Source organism: Rhipicephalus sanguineus, chromosome 11, assembly GCF_013339695.2.
Source record: "Rhipicephalus sanguineus isolate Rsan-2018 chromosome 11, BIME_Rsan_1.4, whole genome shotgun sequence".
Lineage (NCBI taxonomy): Eukaryota > Metazoa > Arthropoda > Arachnida > Ixodida > Ixodidae > Rhipicephalus > Rhipicephalus sanguineus.
Genome location: NC_051186.1, coordinates 92,543,223 through 92,567,700, shown reverse-complemented (window position 1 = coordinate 92,567,700; position 24,478 = coordinate 92,543,223). Strand labels below are relative to the sequence as shown.

Below are 24,478 nucleotides of genomic sequence, written 5' to 3'. Positions count from 1 at the left end.
TTGTGTAGAATGAACACATTGAGAAGAAAATGTTGGAGCAGGCTCAACCGTATTGTCAATATGAAACACATGCGTTCTTTTTTTTTTGCAGTTCCGCTTAAGGGAGCCTGACTCTTTCGTAAAAAATAACGCTCTTCCCATCCAAGCAGCGAAAAGCACTGAAGCTCACATACGTTAAATCTGTTGGTCTTTCCAGAAAACATTGATAGTTCAATCAAGAAGGTGTGTTTCGTGCCGCTATGTTTCCCTTTTTATTTAATTATTTTTGCATATTTCACATCAGCCGTGGACACTGTTCATTCAGCGTCAAAGAGAGGTATTACAAGAGCTGCATCTTATTTTTTCGCATATCTTTCTGCTCACACTCTTCTGCCCCCTCATCTCCTCTCCTGGCAGAATAGCAAGTAGTCGAATATACACTAGCTGGACATTCTTCTTTCGGTCAAGAGCTTTTGCTGTCTCTCTAGGGCACTACGAAATCCCGACGAAGGTAAGTGTACACATCAGGAAAATTGTGGCGTGCCAAATTTTAATGCGAAATTTGGCACGCCACAATTTGATTGCGAGAAGTGTCTTTTGTCGCGCCATTCTAGGCGTTTCCGAAAGCAAGGAATAAGATAAAAGACGCCATTTCGATGCCGCTCAAAAGTTCTAGAAATGCCACAACGATGAAGTTTCATGCGGCAATGATCTACGCTTACGAATCACTTATACAAATTGCAAAACAAATTCGAGGTAACTCACTTCTCCACCAGCTGTGTGGAACGAACTGGCCACGAATCGAGCAGCTTCGAAAGATGTCGACACACCTAGAGAAATCCTGATTTCCGAAGAACCTACTTGTTCATCTTTACAGAATCCACGCTGTGCATGCATAGGTTTATACATGATGATTCGACTCATTACATTTGAAAGAAACGTTTAAGTGACTTAGTATTATAAAAGGAAAGTTCAAACATTTGCGCACAGTGTTGACATTGCGGCTACAGAGTAGCTCCACTTTTATTGAGACGAAATATGTAAAGGGTATTTAAGCATATATAGGTACATCCTACAGAAACGAAGGTGTCGAAAATTGTTATGGAACTTTTTTTGAAAACTGTAGCATGCCTCATTCGCACCTAGCCAGTGGCATGTAAAACCAGCATTTAATTAACTCATTAGTGAGCACTTTATTGTTGTACAGTAAGGTTAACAAATGGAAGCAAAAATACTTGTGAAATAAATGTAGCTGGTTTTAATTATGCTCCTATAATGCACTTTAACTGACTGTACTTAGTCTACGTGGTCTTGTCAGTTCCACTCTGCGCGTTCTGGCATTCGGAAGTGTAAGGTAATGTCCAGTTCTTCTTCGTCAGTTTTACAATCTCGTTGAAACGTTCCGAACAGTTTTTGTAGTCAGGGCTGGTTCTATTGGTGACATATGTATCTTTTACCCGGAGATCACGCCAGACTTGCGTACCTAATTCTGAAATTTGGAAATAATTTCAATAAAGTTTAATTATGGTAATTTGATGCATCACTAGTACTGCAAAATGGAACAGAGCCTTCATTTTTGTGGATAGCATTCCCAACTGAAACGTAGGTACTGAGGAGACGCTATATTTTAAAGCGGAGCTGTCTAAACTATATTCGCGGATAACTTTTCTTGGCAATGAAGGGAAATCTACGGGGCGGAGCGTCTGCACATGTACTGCTATATACGCGAAGTAGTCCAGTTTGGCGCGCGTCTCGTAACGCCATGGAAAGTGATGGCTAGCGTAGCATTTCGACGCAAACGCTGCTTAGCGTCTGAGGTACGGGTAAAAGGCGCGACTTTTTCACTCACGCAAAAACGCAAAGTGACAACGTATAAAGTAAAAGAAATACAAATATCTCGCATGTGCGCGCTGCGTTCCGTTTAAAAAAGATACACGTAGAAAATGAAGGAGTATCTTATATATCTCACGCAGAAAATACGGACGCAATTGTCGGACTACATTCATTAGCGGTAGGATACGTGCATTGTGGCACTGTAGCCTTCGCTTCATTGCTAAGAAAAGTTGTCCGCGAGTATAGCCGTTATTAGTGCGGCCTACCAGAAAACTACTATCCTCATGAACTGGAATGTGCCACAGAAATTGGGCAAACCCCACTACTCACCACTGGTTCACTAAGAGAGAAAGAGTGAAACAGAGAGAAGTAAAGGAAATAAAGACCTAGAACGAAAGAAGAGAGAAATGTATAGAAAGATAGAGAAAACGAAAGAAAGAGAAACACAGAAAGAGAGAGAAAGAGATAGAAAAAGAAAATCCACGGAGTGAATGATGATGAGTGGGCGAAGCTGCGGAGGTTCATCGGTAAACCGTGAATCTTCCGTGAATTCTGCCCAGTACATCATCACCGACGTGAGATCGGGCGCGTTTATACTAAAGGTTCGATGAGAGTTATAACGACTTGCAGCTCACTTTAATTTTACATGTACGCTGTGAATTTTCATTGTTTAGAAAACCATTGCTTTAGAAAACATCTGGCGTCTTTCGTTAAGCAGCTGGCGTCTTTTCATTTTGCTTTAGAAACATCTGGCGTTCTTTCGTTTTGCTTTTATAAAACATCTGGCGTCTTTCGTTGGTTTATTTCATCAATCAACGGCGTTTTGAACAAAATTTTTATTGTTTAATCACGCACAGGAGAAATCTCACCAGGCACTACCTTGGAGGTAAACAATGGCTGTTAATGGGAATGAGAGACAGAAGAAGTCGGCTTTTAGCTAACACTTACACTTCTACTTCTACTAACGTTTCCTACTGGAACATGCCAATGGCTGCTAATGGGGAATGAGAGACAGAAGAATTCGGCTTTTAGTTAACGCGCACGCTGCGAATTTTTTATTCTTCAACAACGCACAGGAAAAATCTCCCACCGGCACCACCTTGGAGGTCAAGATCTGGTACTAGCGTTACGACTGGTTACGCACTACGACTACGAGGGACGAACGGGTGCCGCTTTAAGGAGCTTCGCCCCTAAAAAGAAAGATCAAAAGAGAAATAAAGAAGGCCACCCAGCTGCGCTCTTCCTTCAGGCTTGGCACGACTAGTGCGAAGCTCCCGTACTAGGGAACGGAAAAGGCAACGGCGGCTGCGAGGAGAAGCCGAAGCGTTGGAAGCGCTACGGAAACAACGACGTGCCCGTAGATCTATGAGAGCTGCGAACGCTCGGTTATGGAGTTTGGACATCCGTGTCGTTACTGACGTAGCTAAAGCCTATCAATAACCTAGAAGCAACCAGATTAGGCTTCAGAGTCGTCCAGTTTCGCTGTTTCAAGCCTTGGACGACCTAATGAAAGCGTTTTTTTAATTTTTTCTTCATTTTAAACAGGGAGTTTCAATATTCTGTCGTCTTATCGCTTAGTCAACAATCATGTAAAACACAAGAACACAGTGCGGAAATTTTTATTGCGAAAAGAGATAGGTCAGCCGTAAATATAAAACAAGGACATATGCACCAATACCGACTGAACGTTGATCTCTCTCTCTCTCTCTCTATATATATATATATACAACACAATTGTATGAAATTCTAGATGCTCTCGCACACGGAGGCAAACAGCATAAAATAAGAACTATGCGAATTGCTTTTTTTATCAAGGAATGGTCTTTAGTAAGCGGATAAATCATATATCCTGCAGTCATGCTATTCTCAACTGCGAGTAGAAAATATAATTTATTTACTGATTTAGTTACTTATTTAGTAATTTATTTATTTACACATACTGCAGCCCTTCATAGGGCTAAAGCAGGGAAGGAGGAATGCAAAATTGAGACCTTGAGTAGAGGGAAGACTGAATGGCAATAGAAATATATTCTTTCTCAAACGATGAATCATACCGGGCAGAGTGTTTCAGGGTTCAATAGTCCTGGCAAAAAAATTACTTGGAAGTGTTAGTGCGAGCGCGAAAGACCGATAAGTTTAGCGCATTACTGCTCCTTGAGACCAGGGGCTTTGCACGAGATAGGTATCTATTAGAGGATGAGTATTGTGGTCAGTAAAACATAGACCACTAGAGTTTCAAAGATTCCCTTTGACGACGGTGAAAAAGAGGACCTAAAGCAAGCACAGCCAATTGAGGTGACGGCGAAAACAGTTATATCATAGCGGCGGTTTGTAAGCGGCGGTTTGTATTCTTCTGAACGGGCTGAATTCTGTTAATGTCGGCAATTTTATAAAGGTATCTGCATATCCTAGAATAGGTCGTACGAGTTATTTATACGTGATAAGCTTAGCTTTTTTTTTTCAGGAAACACGGAGTGTCCAGCACAGGTGAGTGCTTTGTTGTGAGTGCTTTGTTGCCATTAATAAACGTGCCCTGACAAAGAATATTTTGAAGTGAAAAGGAGGCCTAAGTTCTTGCATTCAGGACACGCTGCAGAATAGGGGATTTAGACGTATGGCTCAAATTGGAGCCATGGAGATGAAGGTGAAAAAAGAGAATGTCTCTTTTTTTAACGTTTATGTTCATTTGCCAGAGCTCGCACCACTCGCAGAAACATAAAAACAGTTCATGTAGAGTAATATGGTCATTAGCAGAGGAAATTACATGGTAAAGAACACAGTCCACAGCGCAAAGGCGTATGTTTCCGAAGCACAAGTGTGGACTATGATAAATATATTGAAGAGGAAGGAAAGGCCCGAGGATGGAACCCTGGGGTATACAGCAAGAAACTTAGGTGTCTAGGAAGTTCTGCCAATTGGAAAAAAAACATGCTGGGAGCGGTTCTAACGAAAGCTACGAATCCAGTAAAAAAGAAGAGTGTTACTATTGATAAGGTTTAGTTTATACAATAGCTTTCATTGAGTAACATTATCGAAGACGTTCGAAATGTCAAAGAATATGGCATCTACATGATGGCCTATGCGAATGCCAAAAGTAATGTATTGCGCGCATTCGGTCATTTGAGGGATGGTTCTAAAAGGACGGCCAAAGCCATGCTTAGCGCTGTACAAAAGGCTATTTGACTCCCTCGAATTGTTTTTCTTGGATTAATAAAGGGTGCTCGCTTACTTGCGTCGCCCGACTCTCGCGAAAGAGCCCAGTATGCACCCGGACTTTTCTTTGCAGCATCGGTCTCTGAGATTGATAAACAATTATGCGTCACGTAATGGTTATTATGGCTTTAGCTCCTACCGACATAAAGTAGTTGCCAGACCTCTGCTGACCACAAAACGGCGTCATGGAAATACAAGTATGATACATAAATAAAAAGGTAGTAGTGGTTCCAGTTAATGCTTGCATATAATAGATGCGTTAAGGCGGTGTAATTTTAGTTAAGAGAAAGTTTCGGTATCCGCGTTCACAGGTAACAAAAATCCAAATTGAAGGACCACTTACACAATCAAAGAAGAAAAAATTGCCTATAGACCAGCGGCAAGCCAGCATTGGAAAATGACATTTGGTGGTTTAAGCCAAGTACAGGACTAGGAAAGAGCATAGCTATTACTTGCAATAGTTAGTTCATGTCAACTAAGCGTCCCTATAGATCGTAAAATGTCTATAGCCTCGCTGCGAATACAGGCAGACAGAGTGGGTTCGAGGTGTATGTACATGAAACCTAGTAGACTACAATAGTGTACTGTATGTATCCTCCATCTCAGTCAAGTGCAAGAAAAAAGGTGACGTCACTAGCTGCGCCGGCGTGTAGTGTTCGCCGCTTCATCCGCTCTGACTGTGCCGGCTGTAGCTTCATACGCTCCGATACGCCTACGTCACTCTTCAGTCAAGAGCGTAGCGTGCACTTTTCGCTGTGCTCTCTTGGCGGTGCTCGCAGCGCGCCATTCTTCCCTTATCCGCTACTCTCCTCTAGTTCGGCGCTCCCCCATAGGCTCACTTGCTGCGACGTTTTCGGAACCGTCAGCCGTCACTTGACCAGATCTCGTAGGAGTAAGACGTGTGGGCGCATGAGCTGGCTTGCGCTCGCTCTGTTCGTGTACAATAGAAGTGGACGACCAAGTATTAGAAAAAACCAGGTCCTAGTGAACTCTGAGTTCACAGAGTGCACAAATTTATATATATGGTCCTGAAAATTTAGTGAAACCGCACATTTCACACAGAGTTGCCACCACAGGAATTTAAACCAGCTAGCGCCATTACGTACCATAAACGCAGCTGTGGACACCTACACTTTGTTTCAATTAGGTGCCAAAGAAGGAAAGTACACGTTTATGCACCCCTGATTGTGTCATATAAAAATGGGACGGCAGTTGAAGCCACGCAGTGGCTATTTTCCGGAAACATAGTTCGAGCATTTTTGCAAGCACTGTCGAGCATGCACTGAGGGTTGCCAGGTCGAAAAGACAAAATATACCGCAGGAAATTAGAAAAACTATACAAAAAGTAGCCAACACCTCATATTTTGTGTTTTTTCAATAAACTTTCAGTTGTTAGTATGCGCTTGTGTCGTCCGTTTCTCCCTTTGTCTGAGTTTTGCGCGCATTGTTCCACATAATTGAGCCAAGGGCCCTAAAAGTAGCCAACTGTAGCCCCGCTTGTGGAACAGCAAATGTGTCGTTCTTTATTAATATAACTGAATCCGAAAGACTTTTGGCCAGTACATAAATACGCACTGCGTAAATACTTAGAATTCATCATTGCTGAGCATCAAGCATAAATTGCTGTCTTCAGCAATGATTTATTTGGTGCAGTATAACGAAGTGTCTTACCTGTTGCAAGAATAGCCACCTTTAGAATAGGGTACACGCATCGTTGCGCTAGCGGCTCGTGCGTAGGTCATACGCCAACTACTTGGCAATGTACACACGTCCTATTTCTAAAATAGCTTGCGCACCGTAGCAACGCAAACGCTGCCAACTATGTTATAAAACACTCTAGTGACACTTTCTTCACGCGTTTTGAGTTACCTTTTTTGAAAAGAACCAGAAGTAATAACCTTTTGGAGTCAAAAAATGAATGCGGCGACTGTGCTCAAGATCCCAGTTGCTAGGAGAATAGCATGGAACTATTTATTGCCGTATTTCATGATGACGAAGTATGAGCAGTTAGTGCTCCCCAGTCGCAATTCGTACCAAATCCTAAGAAATGGCAGAAGCAGTCCGCCTCATATTCTATTTCGAATGCTAATGAGTGCAGAGCGCCCGGGTTGCGGAGCACTTTCTATTGTCCCCTTCACTTCCAATTACGACTTAAAATCGCGTTCAGCAATAGGTGATCTGCAAAGCGAAGCCCCATGCAAAAGTTTTCCCCGAGGCTGATCCACGCATTCAAAAGCATTTCCTTTTGTGCGGTGCAAGTGCCCAGTTCCATTTTGGGAGTTGGAAACGCTCTTTAGCTACCATGTCTTCACACCACATAGTCTGGCGCCAGCGGCTGCGACGCCACCTGATAATAATAATAATCATCATCATCAGCCTGTCTACGCCCACTGCAGAGCAAAGGCCTCTCCCATGTTCCGCCAATCAACCCGGTCCTGTGCTTTCTGCTGCCACGTTATACCTACAAACTTCTTAATCTCATCTACCCACCTAATATTCTGTCTCCTCCTCACGCCTTTGCCAGCTCTTGGAATCCAGTCGGTTACCCTTAATGACCACCGGTTATCCTGCCGACGTCCTACGTGCCCGGCCCATATCCATTTCTTCTTCTTGATTTCAACTATGATGTCCTTAACCCCCGTTTGTTCCCTGACCCACTCTGCTCTCTTCCTGTCTCTTAAGGTTACACCTATCATTTTCCTTTCCATCGCTCGCTGCGTCGTCTTCAATTTAAGTTAAACCCTCTTTGTAAGTTTCCAGGTTTCTGCTCCGTAGCTAACTACCGGTAAGATGCAGCTGTTGTATACCTTCCTCTTGAGGGATAGTGGTAGATTACCATTCATGATTTGATAATGCTTGCCGAATGAGCCCCATCCCATCCTTATTCTTCTAGGTATTTCTCTCTCATGGTTCGGCTCCGCGGTTACTACCTGTCCTAATAAGACGTACTCCTCAACAACTTCCAGTGTCTCCCCACCTATCGCAAAGCGCTGTTCCTTGCCAAGATTGTTTCACATTACTTTAGTTTTATGCATATTAATTTTCAGACCTACTCTTCTACTTTCTGTAATTCGTCTCCCGCGTTACTCATCAATGCAATGTCATCAGCGAATCGCAGGTTACTGAGATACTCTCCCATTAACTCTTATCCCTAATTCTTCCCAATCTAGGGCCCTGAAAACTTCCTGTAAACAGGTGGTGAATAGCATTGGAGCGATCGTGTCTCCCTGCCGTACGGCCTTCTTTATTGGGATTCTGTCGCTTTCTTTATGGAGGACTATAGTGGCTGTTGATCCGCTGTAGATTTCTTCCATTATATTTATATAGGCTTCGTCGATGCCCTGATTCCGCAGTGCCTGCATGACTGCTGATGTCTCCACCGAATCAAATGCCTTCTCGTAATCTATGAAGGCTATGTATAGCGGTTGGTTGTGTTCCACGCATTTCTCTATCACCTGATTGATATTACGTATATGGTCTATTGTTGAGAAGCCTGTACGAAATCCTGCCTGGTCCCTTGGTTGATTGAACTCTAATGCCTTATTAATTCTGTTAGCAATTACTTTTGTATATAGCTTGTAGACAACGGACATTAAGCTGATGGGCCTGTAATTTTTCAGGTCCTTGACGTCCCCTTTGTTATAGATCAAGATGATGTTGGCATTCTTCCAAGATTCTGGTATCCTCCCCGTCGAGAGACACTTCGTATACAGGGTGGCCAGTTTTTCTAACATAATCTCTCCACCGTCCTTCAACAGGTCTGATGTTACCTGATCCTCACCAGCGGCTTTGCCTCTTTGCATTCACTTTAGGGCTCTCTTTACTTCTCCTGTAAATACTGGGGGGATGTCAGATTCCTCTGGGATATTACTGCTTCTTATGTTATCATCCTGACTGTCTCGGCTGCTGTACAGATCTATGTAGAACTCTTCCGCTACCTCAACTATTCTATCCATATTGGTTGTGACCTTGCCTTCCTTGTCCCTTAATACATACATCTGATTTTTGCCTATGCACAGTTTTGTCTTCGTAGCTTCGAGGCTTCTTCCGTTCTTAAGAGCATGCTCAATTCTCTCCATATTATACTTTCTTATGTCGGCTAGTTTAAGCCTATTGATTACCTTCGAAAGCTACGCCAGCTCTATTTTGTCTGTTGCGTTTGAGGCTTTCATGGCTTGACGTTTCTTAATGAGGTTTTTCTTCTCTTGGGATAGCTTACCAGTGTCCTGTCTAACGACTGTACCCCCGACTTCCACTGCACACTCCTTAATGAAACTAGTCAGATTATCATTCCTTGCGTCAACGGTAAGGTAGGTTTCCTCGGTTAAAGCCGCGTACCTATTCTGAAGTAAAACTCTGAATTCCTGTACTTTCCCTCGCAGAGCTAGTTCAATAATCGGCTTCTTGCGTATCAGTTTCTGCCGTTCCTTCCTGACGTCTAGTTGAATTCTAGATCTTACCATTCTATAGTCACTGCATCGGATCTTGTTAACTACTTCCACATCCTGTACAATGCCTGGGTGGTCGCACATTATGAAGTCAATTTCATTTTTAGTTTCGCCATTAGGACTCCTCCACGTCCACTTACGAGTAGCCCGTTTTCTGTAGTAGGTATTCAAGATCCGTAAATTATTGCATTCTGCGAACTCTACTAGTAACTCCCCTCTGGCATTTCTAGAGTCGATGCCATTTTCCCAACTGCATGATCTCCAGCCTGCTTCTTGCCTACATTTGCATTAAATTCGCCCACCAGTCCAGTATACTGTGTCTTTACCTTACTCATTGCTGATTCTACGTCTTCGTAGAAGCATTCAACCAGTTCATCACCATGGCTGGATTTAGGCGCATAGGCCTGTACCGCCTTCATCTTGTACCTCTTATGAAACTTAATTACAATACATATCACCCTCTCAATAATGCTATAGTATTCCTCTATATTGCCAGCTGTATTTTTATGAATAAGGAACCCCGACCCTAGCTCTCTTCTATCAGCTAAGCCACGATAGCACAGGACGTGTCCGTTCTTCAGCACTGTATAAGCCTCATGTGGCCTCCTAACATCACTGAGCCCTATTACATCCCATTTAACACCCTCTAATTCCTTGAATATTACAGCTAGACTCGCCTCACTAGATAAAGTTCTAGCGTTATACGTAGCCAAGTTCAGATTCCAATGGCGGCCTGTCCGGACCCAGAGATTCTTAGCACCATCTGCTGCGTCGCAGGTCTGACCACCGCCTTGGTAAGTTGCTTCGCAGCCGCTTGGGAATGAGGGCGGAGGGTTAATTGGTGTATTCATGTGGGAGGTAGTGGCCAAGTACTACACCACGGTGGCCAATCCTGCTCTGGTGAGGGAGTGCATTGATGGCTGTGGTCGCCAGTGAGGCTGGACCCCAAGCATTTTTACACAATTCCATCGTCACGCGGATTTTTTTTTTGTCCGGGTGGGAATTGTCCGGCAGCGGGATTCGAACCACGGACCTCTTCATGCGAAGCTGATGCTCTACAACTACGCCATCGCTGCAATTCCTGCAGCGATGGCGTAGGAACCTCATAATATTTTGGTTCAAATCGAGGGAGCAAGAAAGTAGCGAAAAATAGACAAGTAGCCAAGACGTTTTTTCTGCCGCCACCAGCATAAAAAATTAGCCGCCTTCATAACTTTAAATGTAGGGAGTACATCACACATATATAAATCATGACATACAGCTTAACGTTATTCATGAAAAGAGAGTTGTGCAGCAATTCTATTTTGCTTTAGAAGCACATGCTGACTTCAAACGGTGAAGTTAACAAATATCCTAAAGCAAGTCATGTATGAGGCATAATAACTGTTCGGGTTGTATGCCACAAAACCACGATATAATTAAGAGGGACGCCGTAGTGGCCGTCTCCAGATATTTCGACCACATGGGGTTCATTTACGGCCACTTAAGTCTAGTACACGGACTTCTAGTATTTCCCTTACGTATTTGGAAACACCGACGATTGAACACCAGAGTTTCCTGAATGTAACTGTGCATTTTCTGTGCAACACGCGGGCATTTTCTCATTTCGTCGCCATCAGGTTTCGGTACCTGACGCAAGGAACCAAGCCGAATCCTCGAGATAATCAAAGGCGCACCCAATCCGCTAAGCTCGAACAGCAGAACACTTGGGGGGCTTCAAAACATAATGAAATTTTGCAGTCATGAAACTAAACCAGTTTCAGCAAGATAAAGGAATGTGCTATATCTGTAGCCTCATGTTGCAGGGGATACAGATAGGCTCACATTGGTGAGAATGCTGAAAAAGCATTAGTATTACGTTTATAAACTTGAATTACGTCTCCCGTAATATTATCAGTACCTGTGCCAAAAGCCGGTGCTTAATTTGCTCGCCGAATTGAGAAAGACGGCTAGAGAAATTGCAATGCTAATACGCATTACAGATAAAAAGCTTTGTTACTGCACTAAAACTAGATGCCGTGTAGTTCTGTACCGTATACTTATGTCTGCTACAAGCGAAGGAACTATGTGAAGGTGGTAGAGTCATAAAGAGAAACTTGATGCTCTAGTTTTGCCCTTCTGTACATATTGATGCAACGAATAATGGCGCCATATTTTAGTTTCATTATTTCTTAAGCTACCCCTCGTAGAATGAGCCATAGTGACGTTATACATGCTAACGCTAGTATTACAAACGTAGCCTGAGATTAATAACGTAACCTGAGATTAATAGACCAGCCTGTAAATTGCTGAAAGTGCAGAAAAAGGCTTACCAATGTTACTGTGATCCAATACTGTAACCACGGCACAATTCTTGCCATCGCTTAGGTATTCTAATATCTCCTCGTCTATTTCCTCAGTATCGTTCACTGAAAAGAACAAAACAAAAAAATGGCGTAATCAACATTTCAATGCATAAAGATCACTTTCGCAGACTTGTTCTGTATAATGAAACAAATAAATGTTCATAGCCATGAAAGGAAACTTTGTTACATTGTGTAGTTTTGGTTAAGGAGATTTGGTGTGCGCCATGTATACGTAGAGTTTAAACATTGCTTTGTAAAAGAAAATAATATTCTATCGCCCTAAACATTGCATGCAGTCCTGCTTTCCCTTGTTTCTTTTTTTTTCGTGATTGAGACTTGCTACTGGAGGAGTTGGTTACAATTTATCGCACGCACCTGAAGAAATGAAGCAAAGAAATGCAGCACGAGAAGAATTGGCTTTGTGTTTGTCTAAGGGATGCTTAAGCGCGGAGTTGATTGTTAGAAACTCTGCGGTTACGGTCTTCCCTGGAAGGTTGATCTCGGGCGGCATCGGCAAGACGGCTTTCATCTTTCTAGCGTTGGCAGGGTTCTGCCATGTCATCAGAAGAAGATCGCTTCTTACTGGCCTGCACAGACTCTAGCGACGAAGACCGGTATTATAGATCCGGCCGCTCCGCGAGCAGCAAGGAATATTCTCCAGAACCAAATTGTTCCAACACGCGGGACATATGAACGCTCTAGTTAATTCTTGACTGGATTCGTGCCTTTGATTTGTGCTGAAATATACTAATTATTATTTCACGAAGTGTTAGTTTAAGTTCCTTTCCTCTATTCCTTCTCTGCAAAAAGGAAGAAAAAAAGAAAATTGGATAGGCAGCTAAGTGAGTAAGGGACCCGCATTAAGAGCTGGGGCCTCAGGTTAGAAACGCAACACTGAAAGTACAGTATGATTGATTCATTTTTATCTGTAGCAATTCGAATTAGTTTTCTCGTTGAGTTGACTTAGAAAATTCTAGCTAGCTAAGAGGAATGACAAGACGGTGGATAGCATTTGCTCTCGCTGCCTTTGTTTCTCTGCCTTTACACAAGCCACGGGTTTTCAGTGCCACGGTGATATATTGAAAAAATCATGGTGTCATAGAACAGGAGAAGGCAGGTTGCCCCACGTACAAAGTTCGGCACATATTGTCAAACGAACGTCTCTGGGTCATTCTACGCCAACTGTCCCAGCCTTGGTTCTCGACTATCTGCGAGTTAAATGAAAAAAAAAATCTAGGACTATCTATGTAAAGCAAGAAGTCTTCCGCCAAAATATTTCTGGTGAAAAAAATTTTGCAGTGCCGCAAACCGTATGGGAAATGTTTCGGAAAGCTTGAAATTATGGCCCGTCAAACACGTTTTCAATAAATCTCTTGTTTTTTAATTAGGCTCGAACAAAATTTTTCCTGCAAAACGATCGTAGGCTTTTCACTTAAATAAGTTTCGCAAACGTTTACGGTTTCGTGGGTTTTTTATCCGGCCTAAATATGGAAAATATGGCCTATATTGGGGATTTGTTCTTAGAAAGGCGACATTCAGTGAAATGTAATGTCTTGTATTAACGGATCCGCAGGAAGTTTAACTGAAAGCCAACGAATAGTTTGATACGTATATGGCGTAAAATGGTGTGTACAGCTGTCGACGAAGTTGCAATAAATTCATTTTCGCACATGTTTAGTCGTAAATTTAACATTGAGGTTGTCTTAGTAAAATTATGCTAAATAGCGCATTTAATAGCAACATTAGTTGTGTACTCACTGAGAAAGTTTTATCAAATTACTTTTTTGTTTTAGGCAAGAAATATATTTTTGAAGTTCCGTTCTGCCGGGGTCTGTTCTTGCTCGTGTCTTTTTTTTTCTTCGCGGGAACGCGTCTAGCAGTAATACAACCTACGTGGGCGCGAGGTTCAGCACGGATCAGATGGACAACGTAATCATCTTTTGCCGTGCTTACTTGAATAATTTACCAGCCAGTATTGGCCTGAGTGAACGAGAAATACGAACCCCGCTAGACTGCATTTAACCACATACAACTGTCCATTGAACGCTGGCATAGTGTGCTTACGCAACAGTGGGGAGTGACACCTATGCATGCGACACCCCGTTGCCTGCGCTAAGACTGAAAAGTGGGAAAACACACAGCTTATTTACTTTAACACAGCGGATAAGTTGCTCTTCTGAACCAGCACAATCATATGTAAGTGACCGGTATATTTAAAATTGAATCGTATGTAATTGATGATGTTTAACCAGTGACCGTGAATTGGTGCAAAAGTACATGTATTTCATATTACAGCGACAGCCATTTTTCTAAATCGTAGTGTTCTTCGCACTTTTAAATCTTTGTGCAGGCAAAGGGGTGTTGCTCGCATCGGTGTCACTTCCCGCTGTTGCGTAAGCACACTATGCCTCGTTCTTAAACTTCTCTTCATCTTATCAAAGGGCGCTTAAAGCGCAGTGTAACTCTGACGTGCCTTGAGATATGCCGCTGCAAAGTTTAATTGCGGTTTGCATGATTACGCATGCAAGACAGTGAGCCTTGGCGCAAAGCTCCTCCTCGATGTGCCGCTGCAGTTGCGTGCGCCGTTTAATCCGACAACGGATCGAAGGCATAGGCAAAGATGACAACAATTACCTTTTTGCTACCGGCTGGCGATAGCAAGCAATGACTGTTCGTCACATCAGTGAGTAACACTGCGCCGATCCTCACCGTCTTGCATGCGTAATCATGAAAATGACAATTAAACTTCGCAGTGGGATATCTAGGTGCACAGACTGTAAGGAGTGTGGTTCGGCGGGTCTTTTTAAGGTACCTCGCTCCCGCCGTCGGACCGCATAGCCGATGTTTGCCAGTGAGAAGGACGCGTTCATACAAGGAGGAACGTACGTGAGGCCCGTGGCCAGGAATTTTTTTCGGGGGGGGAGGGGCACTTGCTGAAACCTTGACTATTGGAGAAAAACACGCATTTTCACTGAACATAAAACAGCGCGCTTAGACAGGACAGCAAGTCACAAGAAGCACACAGACACAGCGCTGTGTGCTTTTGGGGCGCTTCGCCGTGATGGTGCTGCGACGTGTTTTTTTTTTCCCTTTTTCTTCCTTTTCTTTTCTTCTCTTTTTCTTTTTCTTCCCCCCTTTTTTCACGTTTCGTGAAAATAAACCTCAGATGTTAGTCAGCGCTGTGTCTGTGTGCTTCTTGTAACTTTCTGTTCTGTCTAAGCGCGCTGTTTTATGTTCAAGATGTACCAACTGGCCGCGAACAAGCATTGTTGCAGTATTTTCACTATTTATTTATGGTAAAAACACCTACTTCAGGAAAATTTCAGAGGGGGGGGGTCCTGGGCCCTACCCCCCCCCCTTGCTATGGGCCTGACGTAGGTATATTTACACAGTAACAACAGAGAGCTCACATTTTTGCACAGAAGTCTTCGGATTTTAAAGCCTAGCGTCTGCCAACACTCAGGCGCTCGGGAAGCAGTGAAAGCAGCTGCCACCACTCAAATGTCTTGACTTCGCAGTGCCCTGCCCCCCAGAAAGGATGAAATGGTCCACACAATCCATCCGTTGTTGAGGAACATGGCCGAAATGTCCAATGACGTTCACAAGCGTGCCACACAATGAATATGTGCCGGCACCACGCCTCGGCGACTCGCATAGAGGGAATGCCAGGAGAGGAGGTAAATTCCGAAGGAGGGGTGAGAGTTGGGGGGAGGGGATCGATGACCTCTGAGGAGATGGCAGGCGCTAATGGCTGCGTTCAGGCGAAAACACCTGCATTGATGAGGGCGTCTCCAGCGGGCGCTGTCCCACGCTATCACACCGCGCAAGAAAGGGGTGTCCGCGACTCCTCCGTCGTGTTCCTCGGAACCCGTCCACGGCGGCATTCACGGCTCGCTTGACCACGTTTGCTTAGGCACACTTCCAGAAAAACGCGGGGCTGCCTACCTCCGTCCAAGCGTCGATGCCGGAGAGAAAGCATTCAGGCCGACAGGTGCACGCACAATGGTGTCTGCCACGATGACTTTCAGGGTCAAACGTAACAAGACATGCTAAAAGAAGCTTAGAATTACAGAGAGCTGAGCTAGTTGGTAAGTATTCATTCTAAAAAAGAATGAATACAATAAAAAGAATGAATTCTAAAAAGAAGGAAAAATTGAGTACATGCCAGGAGATGTGTGTCATAATAACCGCGGAATCTCGGCGTCAAGTCAGATTTTAAAAGGAATGCCTCAAGGTCCGTTGCTCTACTCCGCATGACGATCGCCGCCAGAAACAGCCGTACGCCGACAGGATGAGGGTAGCTAAGCAGCATGCGGAATTCGTATCGAAGGTCAAAACTTCGAGAACTTCTACCATGTAAGAGGAAGATTTTTTCTACTGTGTCGCCGAAAAATAACTTTCTAATCCTTGGAGGAACTGCCTTAGATGATAGTCACTGCGAAACCCTAACCTTAGGTCCCAAATACTGTTTGAAGCCGAACCCGAAACCAATAGACGATTTAAGTTTGTCGCGTACAATCACTAGAGTAGTTCCTGAAGAACAGCGCTCCCACTGCATTTCAGACTGCGTTGCTAGTATCAAGGGATCTAATATGCATCTCAAGTGTCCTGATCCTATCCGGCCTTTGGTTAATTAATGTGTGGAAAAGAAACTCAGACCAGTAGTTTCAGATAAGAAGGGTATTTTGTGATTATGCCGGACAGTTTGTTCTCAGAAAAATAATTAGCAGCCATAGAAAAGAATTTATATTTAGACAACGTGCTGCTCGACCTTTTGTTAAGCCATAACCTTGAGAAAATAGCTTGTAATGTCAAGAAAGCTAAATCACTTATTTTAGAATTGTTTTTTTTTTCAGTAAAACACATAACAACGAGATTCCATTTCGAGCAGTTGTTTCAGAGAAAAGCACTTGCCAAGTCGCTGTATCTAGTTATTTGCAGAACTGCTTAATTTTTTTGAGTTTTCCACGCCCTTTTCGCATACGTAATTCTCAGACGCTAGTTCAGTTCCTGTCAGATGTGTACCTCGGCCGTTGAAAAGCTTTTAGTATGGATATTGAAGACCTTTACTACTACTTGCCACATGAGCACATGTTAGGATGTGTTAATAATTGTATGGACGAACGACGGCACGAGACGGTTTTCACCGATAAATGTGGTGTTTCTACCGGGCCTTTCTAGAAATTCTTTTCATGTATTTGAAGTCGACGCTGGTAGGTTGGAATGAAGGCCTTTACATGCAGAAATCACGGATATGTGTTGGTTCTAAGGTTGGTCCGGTTCTTAGTGATTTATACCTTAGCAAGATTGACAAACGTTTGAAAGGCGCCTTAGGTAATTCTGTTATTAAGGATTTTCGTTATGTGTACGATTACTCCACTTTTTGTAGTGGTGAGGACTTTGAAACCGTGGTAACCTCAGTGAGCGAAATATTTGTATTAAATGCAGCAGGGCTGAGCTTTACTAAAGGGTTGCCTCAGAACAATGGAATACAATGTCTAGACATTTCCTTAACGTTTCATTTTCCGTAGAAGCACTCGAAGGTTGCCTTGAGCCTGCCCTCGCCAAGTCGTGTGAGCACAAAATGAGTGATAGCTTTACGAACAGGTTACGCGTATTTTAGATGTAGGTTATCCTCGTGATGCGGAGGCCGCTGTCGCTGAACGTTTAAAGAAGTCCATTATGTTAAGTCCGAGCATAGTTGCAGAAAGTGACAGGAAGACACGTGTCGTAGGTATACCATACATTCATTGCGTATCTCACAGGCTAAATAAAGTAGGAAGTAGATACGGCGTTAATGTTGTTTTCACGGCTGCCAATAAGCTAGGTAAGATTTGTGCCGCTGTGCAGAGGAAGAATGCGCGAGTAAAAGACTAGAAGCGGACCGATATTTTTTGGTAAAACACACCAACAATTTCACTGATTTCCGCACAAGTGTGGCGTATAAGGTCCCTTTGAGCTCCGGCTAGTTCTACGCAAGACAGACGGGCCGCTGCGTTAACCAGAGATTATATACTATGTTACGTAAGGCATATGGGCGGCGCCATCAAGGGCAGTTAAACGAATGTTTTGTTATTTTTTATCCCCTGACGCGAACTGATAAGTCAGGAAACGCCGAATGCACCAACCCAACATTTTTCATGTGTATACCCCCACCGTAACACTGTTCGTCTTGTTTTTCAATGTAGAACACGGCAAGGTTAACAGCCCAGCATGGCAGCACCGAAAACCGTCCGTAAAATAGTCTGTTGAAACATAAAAGATCACTAAGCGGAGGCTCAGCTTCTAATCTATCTTTACATGGTCGAGAATGTAAGTGCACGCCGAAATTCGATGAATGCGCAGCTTTGTACCGGCATAGGAATTAAGAAACGCGCCTGATGATTGAGGCGTGGAATATAGAGAATAGTTGTAGGGCGTGCGTGAGCCAACCGTCGATTAACTTGCATAAAGATGCATTCAAATACTTTAGCAGTTATCTTTTGCGTGGACCCCCACGCGTGCCGAATAATATCGCTTCGTCTACTACATGGGCATGCGGAGATAAGTTTTCGTGCCTCCTTTTCCGCCGTTGTGCGTCTATTCAGTTGTTAGTCGGCGTTTGTGGTGTCCTGACTTCTTTCTTGTGTCCGTGTTTGGACGCCCTGTCTTTTTAGAATGAGTGCTAAAAGCATTTTCTCAAGCTGATTTGCGTAGAAATGCGACTGCCTCCAACTTTTAATTACAAATATGCCCGATTGCTGCACTCATTTAAAAGTGCATTATTCAATTTTAGTTAATACGGTGTCGGATAGCAACAACGATTGTCTCACTTTGTGTCCCTCTGGATACATAACTTATCTGCAAAGGTGGTGATCACGTTCTTCCCAATGCTGAATTTTAACAAAGCCGTCAATGTTAACTTTGAACACCCAGTAAAGGTAGTGTAAGGTGATTCATTTTTGTTCCTGCGAATTTGTGATTCCATCATCGCACCAAACACTGCCATTCATGGCTCTGTTTCTCGTGCCTTGGTATCCAGTACGTTGCTTTCACTGGTCACCGGTTATTTCTCATACGAATTATGTGGCTGGCCCTGGTTCATTGGCTTCTAAGCATCAGATAGAAACTCAGATAACAATCGTTGTATGACTCTTCTGTCTACCTATCTCTTAACGTTAAGCCTAGAATTAAGTTATACGGTAGTAAGTAATCGCTACACATTGTTTCATTCCTAAAAATCTAATGATAAACAGGAGCAGTGTAACTGCATTTTCATGCACTGTACGGCGACCCAGGAATCAGTCGCACAGAACACGAGTACAATGTCACTGAACACGTCCAGCTTTTGCAAAATTGTTTACAATATTGCAGTTTCATACAAGAGAAGCAGGCTCTAGATTCAAGTGAATGAAAGGATTATACAAATGCGAAGATTCCGTTGTCATTTTTTTGCCTCCTTGCCTTTCTTGATGCCTGGTCTAACTGCGAATGATGAATTAGGAACACATTTAACGTCTTCCAAAATTTGGAGTCGATCAATATTGCAATCTGGCATGGGTCACTCGCTCTTTTCAGCAGAAAGTTTTCTAATCACTTGTTGTAATAACATGTATTTGTGTGTTATGTGTAATATATATATATATATATATATATATATATATATATATATATATATATATATATATATATATATATACATTGATATACGCACCTTCATAAACAGTCATCTTGTCAAATAATTTGGCAGCATCTTGGTCATGGTAACCAAACTCTCCTTTCAGCTGCTTTTCTGTACTGATAAAGAGGCATAAAACCAAATTACGCAATATTCCCTTCAGTAGTTACAATGCACTTACTATTGGCTATTGTTCTTGTAAGACCTTGTAAAGAATGTCTCATTATTTGTCGTCATATTACTGTTCACATCTTTTATGCACAAGGGAGATTTTTGTTGCGTTGTGTTAACCACCCATATCGCTTCGGTTGTGTTCATGAACTGAAAGTAGAATAAGAAATTTTGTTCACACAGTTCTGGAAGGAATTCATGAATGGCCGACTGCAAAAAGCTAAGGCACCATGAAGGAAGTGTGCATTCCCCCGCGACGAGTTTACGATCAAGACCACAGTATCGACATGCGGTTGCTGCCTGGCTCCTTTCAATCGACACTCAATGCCGGAGCTACATTATTTATTTAGTTATTCTCTTTAGTTACTTAGCTATTAAATTATTCATTCACTAGTTGGATACTCTAGAAGGCCAAGACGTGACAGATAGGGGCGATGTTCTGGCATCGCATATGTCATCCATCAAGGGCGGAACTGCCATGGTGGAGGAGTTCGTGCAAATCCTGGTCTTCAATGATAGAGGACCAACACTCTGTGGATTATGATTGCAGGGTGCTACGTAAAATTGGGGAAGTACCAAATGCTGCTAATCTTCATTTCTTTTTGTTTACTATATATTCCATACCTTTAATGTTTTCGTTTAGATGAGTACTATTATTAGACACTGCACAGATCAGCGAACATGATTGAAAAGTGAAGGGTACGTATATTTCCACGCGCGCTTAGTTCTTAATTTCTGTGATAGGGCTAGACCCATATAAAACTGTTACCATCACTCTAATGTTTCGGAACCTACTCAATTGTTTTCGACTATACTGACAAGATTACGCCCACGACATGTGTAGTTTAGATTCTTTAGAGCTAACGCCAGCCTCAAAGGCAACCCTGGAATTTTCGACCAGTCATGCCTAAAAGACGACGCGTTTCGCCGATGACCAGATTACCGACGGCTTCCGACGGTGATCCCCGCTATCAGTGTACAGCATTAATTGCTTGTAGTTCTTCGACTTTTCATTTCCTGGGCACAAGTTCGCCCAATAAAGTATCGTCTTTAGAGGAGCAGTGATATTGCCACGCCCACTTCTTGTATTCGGGTTTGACCAGCAAGGACGGTTATCAACGTTCGACGCTGGCCGCGAAGCAGTGCTCGAGAAGCTTCGCGACTTTGGTAGATCGTTTTGTTAACATTGCGCGCCGCACGCGAATGTCCCAGCTTTGTCGAGAGATAACGCCGCCACCAGCGATATTGCTGGAAAGTTCGATAGCGCCTGTATAAAAGCCGACGCGCTTGACCGCTTGTCAGTTGATCGACGGTCGACGCTCTGTTCGCCGCTATCAGTGTATTGCTGTAGTTTGACTTTCAGTTTCCCGGCCACAAGTTCGGCCAAATAAAGAGTTTCATCTCTGACGTGCTGACTGCTCTCTTCGTCGACGTCACGACCGCGTGACAATATCAACGTAACGCTAGTCGCCTTCTTTGCGTCCACGTCTAGTTATCGACCCCATAGCAACGATCCGCGACTAATGATATCATGGGGGGGTGAAGAAATATCCGTAACATTTGTTAGTATGACCAGTAACGAACGCGGTTCAAAATGAATGCAAAGCCCCCACTTTTCAGTAGTGTGCCTAGATGTGTGCGCCCCCAAAACGGACAAAATGCGCATCAATGCACCCTACTTTGGAGCTCTGGCAGCGCGGTCGTGCGGTCACCACCCGCGGTGACGCCCCGAAACAGCATCTGATCGCGTGGCCACGCAGAACGGTGACGCGAGCTACATAAAGGCCCAATCAAGTGGATGGGAAAGCGACCACCGCGCAGCTCAATTGCTAAAGTATCGAACGCGTTATCTGATGGTTGTATGTGTGGTCTCTACCTGCGTCAAGTTCATAAGTTCATTTTGATCCACTTCAAATCATTGTCATATATGCCGCAATTACTATACAGCAGTTAAATGTTAGAAATATTGTACTCTACAACTTCCTTAGCTTCATTGTCATTTGGTTTCGTTAGGTTGTGTCTAACAGTGAAACTAGCCTTCCATCATATATATATATATATATATATATATATATATATATATATATATATATATATATATATATATATATATATATATATATATATATATATGATGGAAGGCTATATATGACATATATATATATATGATATATATATATATATATATATATATATATATATATGATGGAAGGCTATATATGACGGAGGACAGTATATATGTGTGTATACATATTTTGTGTTGTGTGTAACTGCACAAGGCGGACTTCACAAGCGAAGGCACTAATTTTCTGCGCCGTTTGGTTTGCACATTAGGTTTGTATTATCCATAAAGGCAATACGTTTTGCCAGGAAAACGCGCCAGCTAACTTGGCAACAGGAAATTCAATGTGTCTTTTATTACCCGTAATGGTGCAGCGCTTAGCTTGCACATGAAATTTGTAATATCCACAAGGGCAATACATTTTACGAGCAAAATACGCTAGCTTACATGGCAAGGGAAACTCTATGTGTCTTTCATTACCCGGAATGTGGCATCGCTTAGCTTGCACATGAAATTTGTAATGTCCATGAAGGGAATACATTTTGCCAGGAAAATGCGCCAGCTAACATGACAATACCAGATTTAAATTGTCTTTCATCACCCGGAATGTTACATCGCTTAGCTTGCAGCTGATCTTTGTAATATCCATAACGGCAATGCATTTTGCCAGGAAAACACGCCAGCTAACAACGCAATAGCAGAATCAAAGTTTCTTTCATCACCCGGAATGTGGCATCGCTTAGCTTGCACAAGAAATTTGTAATATCCATAAAGGCAATACATTTTTCCAGGAAAACGCGCCAGCTAACATGGCAATAGCAGATTCAATGTGTCTTCAAATACCCGGAATTAACTATCCTGTCGGCATTTCTTTGGCACTAACCGACTGAATTCCGATATTCTGAAAAAAGTATAAATCCAAGGAAAAAGAAGCCGGTAATATAGTGAAAGTGCCGCAATATTATTGGCGGATAGACGGATTCTCTATCGTAAATTTAGTGCGGGAAGAGCAATCGTTAGGCATTTATTGTTCGTTAAAGCATGCTTCAAGTTTTGTTGTTTCTACAATGTCTTTATCCACTAGGATATTTCTTGCAACAAAACATAAATGAGGTTCTTACGCGCCAATTTCGCAGGAAATAAAGTTCATTACCTGGTCGAATGCAAAATCCTCATACTGGTAATCCGCTACAGTGGTACCGTAGTAATCAGAGAATACCACAGAAATACATTGTACAAGCAGGAAAACAGAAATGAGAGGCTGCTGTGCCATGATTTAAGTGTGAGATGCTCTTCAGTTTCTTGTCTCTTTCTAAAGTGATTCGCTTATATAGGTGTGAAATATTTGAAAGCAGTTATGTCGTTTCAAAATAAATGCTATCAGCACAGCTGTCTATCGAGACAATAATCAAAAATAACAATTTGAACGTATGTGAAATCGACTTAACACGTATTATTTATATTTTGTTTGTTAAGAGCGGCTCAAAAGGGCGATAATCTCACGCGGAGAACTAATTGCTGCGTCATTTATTCTATTTGCTTTAACATTTCAATGTTTCTTCGACGAATGACGGTTTATATGTCTCAGTTGATAGAGTTAATAATATACCTATATCTGAGCTATGTTAACATTAGTTTCTTAGACCAGCTAAATATGATAGTCCACCTATCGTTTCTCTGCGAGTACATAAGACGGATACCTGCGTCAGTGCTGCTGGGATACAAGAATTTATCAAAAGGTTACTGCTAATGAACTCTTTCAAAAGAATGCGAAGCATAAACACAGAGTTTTACGACTGAACAATTCGAAATGAAACCAAAAACTGGTTTTGCACGCAGTAATTATGAGTCGCATAATTTCATCTAAACTGCCTTTTTAGTGCACAGGATTATTTAATAGTCTGCTGAGGATATATGCGTGTATGTTGCATTTCGAAAATTAAATCTCTCGAGTAGTTTTCAAAAAGTGTATGGTGCAGCGAATTGATAGGGAGCAAGAATTGGGGTTGAATACGATAGTTTTATGTTCAAGGTGTTAAAAATCGTTCGTTAGTCTCCTGCTATGGCGTGCCTCGTAATCATATCCCTGTTTTGGTTAGCAAAAATCCAACAATTTTTTTTTTCATCATTTGTACGAAACATTTGTACGTTTGACTATGGTTGTACGAAACATAGCGACATGGCTACGTACACAAGCATAGATGAAGCATTTCTTCAATCTTCTGCAACTCCAATTATCCTTTAGCATAGCTATGTTCATAAATTTCCTCGCACCTACGTATAGTCGGTAAGAGTATCAGAATAATTGTAAACTCCACCAACAGCTGTCGCCGCTTACACAGGGATGATTTGCTTAGTTACCCTGTCAAACTGTATTTTCTTACTGCCGTGACGTCAAGCACCTTTCGCGTATTTCAGGTAGGTGATGTTCCCATACAGGCACATGTTTGGGTCGATGGTTTCCGCCTGAAATGCTTGAACTTGCAGGCAAATTTTAGCAAATATTCTGACATAATTTCTCGGGAGAACGTAATATTTTAGGCAGCGACGACGATCTTTTAATTAATTATATGCGCGGTATTTAGATTAGCAGCAACTAACTACTTATGGTAGGGACCGAAATAACGAGAGACCACACAGGGTCATGCGGTATGATGCGCTGCTAGGTATCGTACCTAGAAGCGCGTCATAAGATAAAGGCATGCCTTGTTGCAGCATTATAAGTACTTTTGGTAACAGCGGAAACCACCTAGTATGACCATCTCGTACA

The 24,478-nt window shown here is 42.6% G+C and overlaps 1 protein-coding gene across 1 annotated transcript; it reads right to left on the bottom strand.

The window, feature by feature from the left end:
- Positions 1 to 1,211: 1,211 nt before the first annotated feature.
- LOC119375627 (uncharacterized) lies at positions 1,212 to 22,999 on the bottom strand. Its single transcript, XM_037645850.2, has 5 exons — positions 22,862 to 22,999; positions 19,657 to 19,796; positions 19,512 to 19,594; positions 11,786 to 11,881; positions 1,212 to 1,468 (listed from the first exon to the last, which is right to left on the bottom strand). The coding sequence occupies exons 1-5, from the start codon at positions 22,979 to 22,981 to the stop codon at positions 1,281 to 1,283; spliced, it is 627 nt and encodes a 208-aa protein (XP_037501778.1). The 5' UTR covers positions 22,982 to 22,999; the 3' UTR covers positions 1,212 to 1,280.
- Between the last annotated feature and the right edge of the window lie 1,479 nt (positions 23,000 to 24,478).